General features: G+C 47.2%; 1 protein-coding gene across 1 annotated transcript; it reads right to left on the bottom strand.

Moving 5' to 3' along the window:
- Positions 1–2,123: 2,123 nt before the first annotated feature.
- Positions 2,124–3,324, bottom strand: LOC123110748 (uncharacterized). The gene has a single exon (XM_044531343.1). It carries the CDS (start codon positions 2,966–2,968, stop codon positions 2,324–2,326), a length of 645 nt encoding a protein of 214 aa, XP_044387278.1. The 5' UTR covers positions 2,969–3,324; the 3' UTR covers positions 2,124–2,323.
- Positions 3,325–9,096: the final 5,772 nt, after the last annotated feature.

The following is a 9,096-nucleotide window of genomic DNA, read 5'->3' as shown; positions in this document are numbered from 1 at the left end:
ACCGCGCGACCCTATCCTGTCCGCCCCCGTTCGTTTGGGGTAAAAAAGACAAAAGAGACGGCCCAGCGCGCGGGCGCAAACGGACTTTGTGTCCGCTTTGTGTCCGCTTTTGACCCATCCCGGCCCAAACTTGCGCTGGTTTTGGGGTGAAACGGACAGCCCGCAGACGGGCGGGACGCACGCGCTTGTCCTCCCCTGGCCCGCCTGTCGGTGGGAGAAACCAAAACCCCCCCACGCCCATTTGGCGTCATTTGCCCCAAACCCTCCCGCCTCCCTCCCGCCGCCTCCTCTCTCCTCCGTCCATGGTCGACGCCCCACCGAGTCCCGGCGGCCTGGCCGTCGACCTGCCCGCAAAGGTGAAGAAGAAGGCGCCAAGGAAACCGCGGTCGGAGTGCACGCCGGAGGAGATCGCCAAGTTGGACGCGGATCGGCGAAGAGAAGGAAACGGAGAGCGGTCGTCAAGCTCAATGCCGCCGCGGCCAAGAGAGCCGCCATGCGCGAGGAGCTGGAGGCCGCGCGGCGCAAGGCCGCTCCCGACGAGAAGGAGGACCTCGTCAACAAAGCTCACGCCATCCTCATGCTTGGCATGGGCCGTCCTGCCGGGTCCCCTGCAGCGGCCGTCGCCCCGGCGAGCACCAGCTCGTCGGTTGCGCGGCCTACGCACTGCCAGTCGCCGACGTCGCGCACCACACCCATGTCGCCCGGCTTCCCTCCGCCAAGGCACGACAGACATACCCGTTTCTCGGGGTCGCCGGAGGTGGGCTTGTTCGCGCCGTCCACACCGCGCCCCGCGGCCGTCATCGACCTCAACGTCATGTCCGGGTCCAACAGCGGCGGGCGGCCGTCCGTCGAGATGCTAAGAAAGCAGGCACGGGCACCGTTCACGGGCACCATGTCGGCCCCCCGTGTCTTGTTTGACGGAATGCCAACCCCAACGCCAGCGGTTCGAGGCCAGGCAGAGGCAGCTCGACATCGAGGCCACCAATGCCACTACCAAAGCGAAGGAGGTGGCCCTTGCGATCATGAGCGTGGACTTGTCGAAGATGAGCGACAAGACGAGGGCCTGGTTCGAGGTCAGGCAGAAGGAGATGCTCGACGCCGAAGGCCTTAACTAGGTCATCTGATCGGCGTGGCCGTTCTTTTTGAGGCTGGCATGGGTGCCGCCCGCCTGTCGGGGCCGCTGGCAGTGTGCCGGCGAGAAAACATTCATTTTGGAGGTTGGCTGTGTTGCCGGCCGCTGGCTGTGTTGCCGGCGAGGAGAACTATTCATTTTGGAGGCTGGCTGTGTTGCCGGCCGCTGGCTGATGCCGGCGATGGACGTGTAGGCCGGCGTGATGAACCGGGACGATGGCTGAATTAGTATTTTTAGTGGACGCGGACAGGATGGGGCAAATGGATGCGGCCGCGCGCTGCGCGCACGACCACCGCATCCCAGAACACGCCCGGACACGGCCCCAAACCCCTACCCAAACGGACAAAATCCAAACAAAACGGACGTCTGTTTGGGGTCGCGCGGTGGAGTTGGCCTTACCTCCTTGGAGGCATTGCCGAAGAGTACTTTCCTCAACACTGGCCCTGTTCAATCGGTTTGAGAGCGGTGGTGACGGCTTGTTGGTTGGGCCAGACTTGTTACCCAAGGTTCGGTGGATAGTCATGTGCAGATCAGGATGAAATGTTTTGGGGTCAACAGGGGATCGATGTCGGGATGATGGCGTTCCTTGGGTGTTGTTTCCTTGTTAAAGTCGTTGTCGAAGTTCTTGTTCAAGGTCATCCTGGATGGAGATCATATGACAGGTGTTGATGGTTTGTTTAGATTATCGTCGGATAGTGTGAGAGTTGTTCAGTTTTTGGTCTGGTTTCCCTCCATTCCAAAATATAGTGCGCCCGCACTTCCCGAGGTTCAATTTTGACCGTAAATTGAAGAGGAACACATGGGATTCAATGCTCACCCAGAAGAAGAGAAACAGAGGTGAGGTGACCACTGCTGCTCCCCCAATTTACTCACGCATTTGCCTGCTTCCTGCCACCTCAGATAAAGTACGAGTACCTAAATTAACGAAGGCAGTGCGTAGCAGTAGTAGTACCATCGATTGATCGGGTAGCGCCAGCTCATGGCAATGACATCCATTAAATTTCATCACATTAAAACCAGAAAAAAGGCAGGAGGAAATTACATCGTTGTCGAACTGAACTCTCATCGATGGATCAGGTGATACATATGTGTGGGTGGTTGATGACATGCTAATGCAATGCGTTATTCTGAAACAAATTTATGACTAGGTAACCGATCATGACGTGCCGCCGTCGCCATCGCCGCCACCGATCAGTTCTTGGCTGCCACCGCTTCCGTGTTCATCTCCTTCATTTTCTGACCGATCTCGTCGACGGCGGCGGGGGCGGGGGCGACGGAGGCCCCCTTGGGCTTCTCTGCTGCCTCCTCCTTCGGCTTCTCTGCTGCCTCCTCCTTCTTCTCGTCTTTCTTGTCGGTGCTCTCTTTCTCTGTCTTCTTCTTGAGACGTCCGGTGACGGGCACGGGCAGGTCGTCGGTGGCCTCGAATGCCTCCACGGGGAAGCTGCGGGAGAGGCCGCCGATGGCCTTGCAGTGGAGCTTGCCGGTGGGCGGGTCGTCGACGCAGATCTCGTGGAGGTTGACCCAGATGAGCATCTCCTTGGCCTTGACGCCGGAGATCTTCTTCAGGCGGCCCTTCTCGGCGATGGCGGAGACCTCGGTGGCGTAGGAGACATGGCGGCCGGCCTTGACGAAGTAGTGGTCCACCCGCTTCTTCTGCTTGAGCCACACGAAGCCGGTCTCCTCCACGTACCCGCACTCGATGATGTCCTTGAGCGGCAGGAGACCGCTGGGAAGCTCCGTCTCAGCCAGCATCAGCCGCGTCTTCTCCTGCCCCGCTGCGTCGCCGGTGTAGATCTCCGCCTTGGCGCGCACGTCGTCGGGGATGAGCATCGGCATCGTCGCCGGCCGGTTGGGTGGCTCAGCCGGAGCTTTGTAGGGTGGTTTCCCTGAGCTCTCGCTCACTCACTCACACGCACAAGTTTGGCTTGCTTGCTGCAGCTGGGAGCTAGTGGGTGTGGTTTCGGATGGGTGGAGAAGAAGCGTGTGAGGTGCGTGCTTATATAGGAAATGGAAAGGAGAACAATGATAGTGTATGACTGATTTGATATGAAATGGCAATGTAGTTGGGAGTTGTCTATTTACTCTTTTATCTATTCCAAATATATTTCTTCATGCATGGAGGAAGTGTAAATGCTACTCAGCTAGAGCACTAGCTGGAGTGGCCATGCCATGCCCCATCCTTTTGCATCTGGATCCATTGATGCATTCAAGAGGGCAGGCATTCTTCACTTAATGGAGAAGCAAGTAGAGCATGAATAGTTAGTTCCTCATTTGTTTGATGTTCCCTGTTTTTAGGAAATATATGTTCTTGTTGGTTAGCTTGTTGCCGGCTTTGCCGTGTACGCGTCAAACTCTTCTCTATCTTTTTTTTAATCTATTTTTTAGGGGGGGAAACTCTTCTCTTTCTGTAGCTTATAGAATGCAGGTTGTCTAAGAATGGTTGTTTTGCTTAAGGGGTCTATTGGGTTCCGCTATTAAAAAAACATATTTCGAAGTTCTATTTTTTTTAAAGATTCTACACGTACATATAAGTGAGATCTAAATATCTGTTAGTTTTTATCGGAAATGCCTTCCGGATCCCGAGCTCCACCGAGCATAGATTTTTGAAAAAAAAAGAACAGAAATCATATTTCGAAGTTTCAATAAAAAAAATCTGAGAACAAATATACCTAGGTATGTGTACTATGTTCCTGCAAATTCTTCGATGTGATAAATTTTGGTGTGAACTACAAAAAATTATGTGTTATTCATTATAAAAGTCAGTGATTTTTTTTTGTGTGTATCACACACCGAAGTATTTCATCATGAAAATTTACAGGAATGTAGTATAGACATCCTATGTTTTTGAATTTTACTTGTGTGTAGTTCATTAGGTATGTGTGTATGTTTTTACAGAATTTTTTTAACCATAAAAACATTATTTTTGAATTTTGCAAAACCAAGGGCAAGAAATCCACACTTAAGTCTTAGTTGCTAGATATTTTCATTTGTGGGCTTCACACTCACAAAAAAATTGTTGATCCATAATAGTGAAAAATACATCTGTTATATATGCATGTATTTATCTTTTGAAATAGCACTAAAATAGACAAAATACTTCATGAAAACACACACCAAACAGTCAAGAGTGTATACATACTGGTGTAAAAAATATATTTTGAAACTATAAGATGCGCTTCTATATTATTTGTTTTCCTAAAGGGGCCCAATAGAATTGAGCTCATTTTGCAATATTCCATTTGTCTATCGCTAAGTTATATGAAACTTCTGTATACCTAAGTTAGCTTTTTACCTGGCCTTACATTTGCATCTGATCTATTTTTTGGTTTTATTTCCCTTCACATGAGCAATTATTGGTTGATATCTTGCATACAATTATTTCCTAAATTGATCCTAGTTATCCATGCTTAGGGCTTGTTTGGGACTGATCTACTCCACCAAAATCAGTTTCACTCAGCCAAATCTACTTTAGAGCAGTTCCATGCAAGAGTTGCAGCTCCACCAAAGAGAAGTTTACCGTGTTTGGCTTCCAGCTAGCTCCATCTTTAATAATGAGAAATTTGATGGAAAGAATATATTTGATTGGATGACATAGGAAGAAAGAAAGGGGTATCCACTTACTGGTGGCAGTGATGGTAATTCCCTCCCAACTTTAGATTCTATAGTTTTTGGAGCACCCTAAAAGAGCTTCACAAAAAATAGAGAGTTGTATCAGAGATTCTAGTTTTTGCGGAGTGGCATATCGTCGACCTACGCCGTTTGATTTGCAATTTTCTAAATCATAGCTGAATTTTAGAGAGCAGAGCAGTCCCAAACAGACCCTTAGTGCTCCTTCAGCCTATTAAGTGGACAGAAAAAACAAGAAAATAAGAAGCAACCATTTAAGTATAAAGATATGAAACTTTAAATATGTTTGAAAGAACATAAGAGATATTGAGTCTCTTTAACAAAACATTCTAAAACTTAGGTAATTTATATTCATTAGGATTGAGTATCGAGGATATATTTCAAGATAAAAATACAATTTTAAAATAAAAGGACACAATTTACCACAAACTTGAATAAAATTGTGACGACAATGCAAAATTTGCATAGGCATAACACTAAACTTGCACTTTGTCGATACATGCAAACAACAACAACTCAGAGATTCGACTCTGGATTGAAAAACTAATAGGCGTTGCAAAAAAATGATTTCCTTTGGAGTAGAGCGGCTACACCTTGAAATTTTCTCTTAAGATCTTTTTCCAATGTTAATTGGTTATTTGTGTTTTATTTCAAAATCATCTTCAAACTACTTTTCGTTGTTAGATGCGGCTAGACAACACAAATAATCTTGCAAGCTAACACATCTACCAACAATATGGTATACATCAAAGCAGCATTACTACGCTCATAAAATAAACCATACATCGCATCAACAGATTAAAGCAAAGTATTTACCCTAGATATTTCATAAACTGTAAAGTGAGTCTAAATATTTTGAATTGCTCTGTGGAATAACCAACAAGCATTCTGGCGCAATATATCCCACACGGACACATGGACACATGCACATGCCTGCACAGTGGTGGAGCTAGCATAGAATGGGGCGGGGGGGGGGGGGGATGGCATCGTTTGGGGGGGGGGAGCAAATGACTGAAATCTTCTTAATTTAAAGCCTCTAATATTTTTTTTCACTAAATATGCTAGGGCTGGGGGCAATGGCCCCCTCAGCAATGCATGTGGCTCCACCATTGCCAGCATATATGCCTTGGAAGAATATCAGGTGATATCATTACTCAAGTGCTTCCATGATACCGGTTTAAAATTTTCAATTTTAAATGTGTCAAAAAATTGCGAAATTTTGTATGAATGTTCATCACATATGTCTAACCCCCTAGAAATATTCAGATCAAAACCTGAAACACATAAAGAGAAACAAAAAAGAGAAATCCAACATGAATAGTGTCAATAAAGACAAAATTATGAATACTGTCAAAACGATAGTATTCACATCTGGGATTTCTTTTTTCTTTTCTCTTAGTGTGTTTAGGATTTTGATTTGAATTTTGTAGGGAGTGCAGATACATTACACATCTGATTAACATTCATAATTTCTTTTTAATTTTTTGACACATCTAATATTTAATTTTTTAAACTGGTATCATGAGAGCACTTGAGTGATTGTATCTTCTGATATTTTCCCTACATACCTTCTCACAAAGTCTCTAATAAAGACTAAATCACTAATTGAGTTCAAGTAGAGATATAACGAGGTCACTATCAATGTGTATGTCACCTACCGCCTTGATAATAATATTTATTATATTTTAAGTTACCGGTACAAATGCAGACGGTCACACACATGTACATACACTCACAAATAATCGATTGTAGGTGACACTAGAAAAATAATCTGCACGATGAAACACAAATGACATCAAATCACATGACGCAAGTTACAGCTTGCGTGGACCTAAAAAAAACAGCTTGTGTGTATTGAATATTATTCTGTTTTTCTTTTCTACGAGATTGCGCCGTACTCCAACGATCCAGCCTCTCTATTCCTTGTCGTGCATCTGGCCGTGCCATGGTTTTGCACGGAATTGAATTGATGTGAAGGATTAGTTGGTTGGGCAGCTGCTGCATCGTATTGTCCCATCCATCGCGCACACGACGTGTCGTGGTTTTTGTACTAGTAGGAGTACGATCTAGCATAAGAATCCACCGCACTGATTTGAGATCGCACGGTCCGGGACAGCGCCGGCCAGTGCTATGGCCCCCCACCCGTTGCGCCATAAATTGGTCGCCAGCTAAGAGCAACTCTAGCAGACCTCACATCTGCCCCGGCCCGCAAAATAACCGTCAAAATGCGGGTAGAGATGAAAAAACCTGCCCGATCAGACCCCGCATCCCGCCCCGGCCCGCAAAAAATTTTAAGGGGCGCGGTAAAATCTCGGCTCCAACCCGCGAATACGCGGGTTTCCCTCTCGCCGCTGCAGTGCCCACAGAGAAGCAGTTGGCGGGAGGGACATTTCAGCCCGCGCGTCTTTCCCCACCTCATTCCGCCGCCGACCGCCGCCGGCGATTCCGGCCAAATCTGCGGGCGGAATCACGTCGCGGGGCCGTCCCCCACCATCCCGCGCTGATACGCTGCACCAACCCCCCCTCCCCCCCATCCGGCGAGAAGATCCGCCCCTCGTCGCTGCCGCCTCCGGGGATCGACCACAGTCGAGCCCGCCCCCTCGTCGCCGCCCAGGATCACCCGCCGCATCCGCCGCCGGTTAGTGTTTGTTTTGTCATATTTGGAGCGGTATAGTTGATTGACGCGCCGGTATGCATGTAGATGGAATTGAGCCCGTGCGAGAAGTTCTTGCTCTCCGATTCGGACAACTCATATCTTGAGACCATGCTTGCGACCTTTCAATAGCAGACATTAGTGATGGCACTTGCCGTGAAGGAGCACGTAGACGAGAACCGGAAGAGGAGGCGAGGATCGACCGTCGGGCGTCTTTGCATTCCTTGGAATCGCCATCTTGGGAACGAGATGTTGATGCAAGACTACTTCGCGGAGAATCCTACATATCCACCGCACCTCTTCCGGAGAAGGTACCGAATGCGCCGATCCCTCTTTGTAAAAATTGTTCAAGCTTGCAAGGCAAATTGCCGATATTTTACTCAAAAAAGAAATGTTGCGGGCTTAAAGGGATTTAGTGCATATCAAAAAATCTCCGCAGCTATGTGGGTGATTGCATATTGTCGGCGTTCCGGGTGACTATGCCGATGAGTACCTTCGCATTGGTGAAGATACTACAATTGAGTCAGCGCGTAGGTTTGCAAAAGTGATCATCCGTGTCTTTGGTCCTGAGTATCTTCGGGCACCCAACAAGGATGACACAAAGAAATTGATGGCATCTAATGAGAGGAGGGGTTGGCCTGGCATGCTAGGTAGCGTTGATTGTATGCATTGGAATTAGAAAAATTGCCCGAAGGCATGGCAAGGAATGTATTGTGGCAAGTCTCGTGATGCAACAATTGTGCTAGAGGCCGTAGCATCCGAGAATTTATGGATTTGGCATTGCTTCTTTGGTATGTCGGGCACTCTCAATGATATCAATGTGTTGCAACGGTATTATTTGTTTTCTAGGCTTGCTAGTGGTGATGCTCCTACTTGCGACTACACTATCAATGAGCATGAATACACAAAAGGGTACTATCTTGCAGATGGTATATACCCTCCTTGGTGCACCTTTGTCAAGAGCATCAAAGATTCCAAAACTAGAAAACATTGTGAATTTGCAAGGGTGCAAGAGGCAGCCCGAAAAGACATTGAAAGAGCATTCGGTGTTTTGCAATCTAGGTTTGCCATTGTTCGTGGTCCTGCTTGTTTTTGGGAGAAGAGAACCTTGAAAAATATCATGACCTGCTATGTTATCCTTCACAATATGATTCTTGAAGATGAGAGAGGAATGAACTTGGAATTCTTCTACGACAATGTGGGTAGCCGTGTCAAACCAACTAGAGACCCTAACCACATTAGAGTTTTTCTTCAGACATACAATGAGATTGAAAATGCAACCACACACTTTCAACTTCAGGAGGATCTCACTGAGCACCATTTGCAAAGGGCTGGACAGTGACTCATTTTTGTATTCATTTGTATTTGAATTCATGACAAGTTTTGTATTGCATTATTTAAGTTTGCTTCGGTGATTTGAATAATTATTTGTAATGTGGATGATTATTGTATTATGTTTGATTTGAATAATTATTTAGTTTGCTTTCATTTGTTGTATTATGTTGGATTTGATATTTGCGGGCTGATGAGATGCTGGATGCAGCGGCGCAAAGAGCAGACCCCGCAAAGTCGACCCGTAAAAAAGCATATTCCGCGAATATACTTTTATACGGGTCCGTTTGGGGGGGTCTGCATCTGTTGCCATTCGCGCCGGCCCACAAAGGCCGTTTTCCAGGAACTGCAA

Source organism: Triticum aestivum, chromosome 5B (assembly GCF_018294505.1).
Source record: "Triticum aestivum cultivar Chinese Spring chromosome 5B, IWGSC CS RefSeq v2.1, whole genome shotgun sequence".
Classification (NCBI taxonomy): Eukaryota; Viridiplantae; Streptophyta; class Magnoliopsida; order Poales; family Poaceae; genus Triticum; species Triticum aestivum.
This window is presented reverse-complemented; position numbering and strand designations above follow the sequence as displayed.

Excerpts from the sequence above, each read along its gene's own strand:
- LOC123110748 (XM_044531343.1), bottom strand. The coding sequence starts at position 2,968 with ATGCCGATGCTCATCCCCGACGACGTGCGCGCCAAGGCGGAGATCTAC.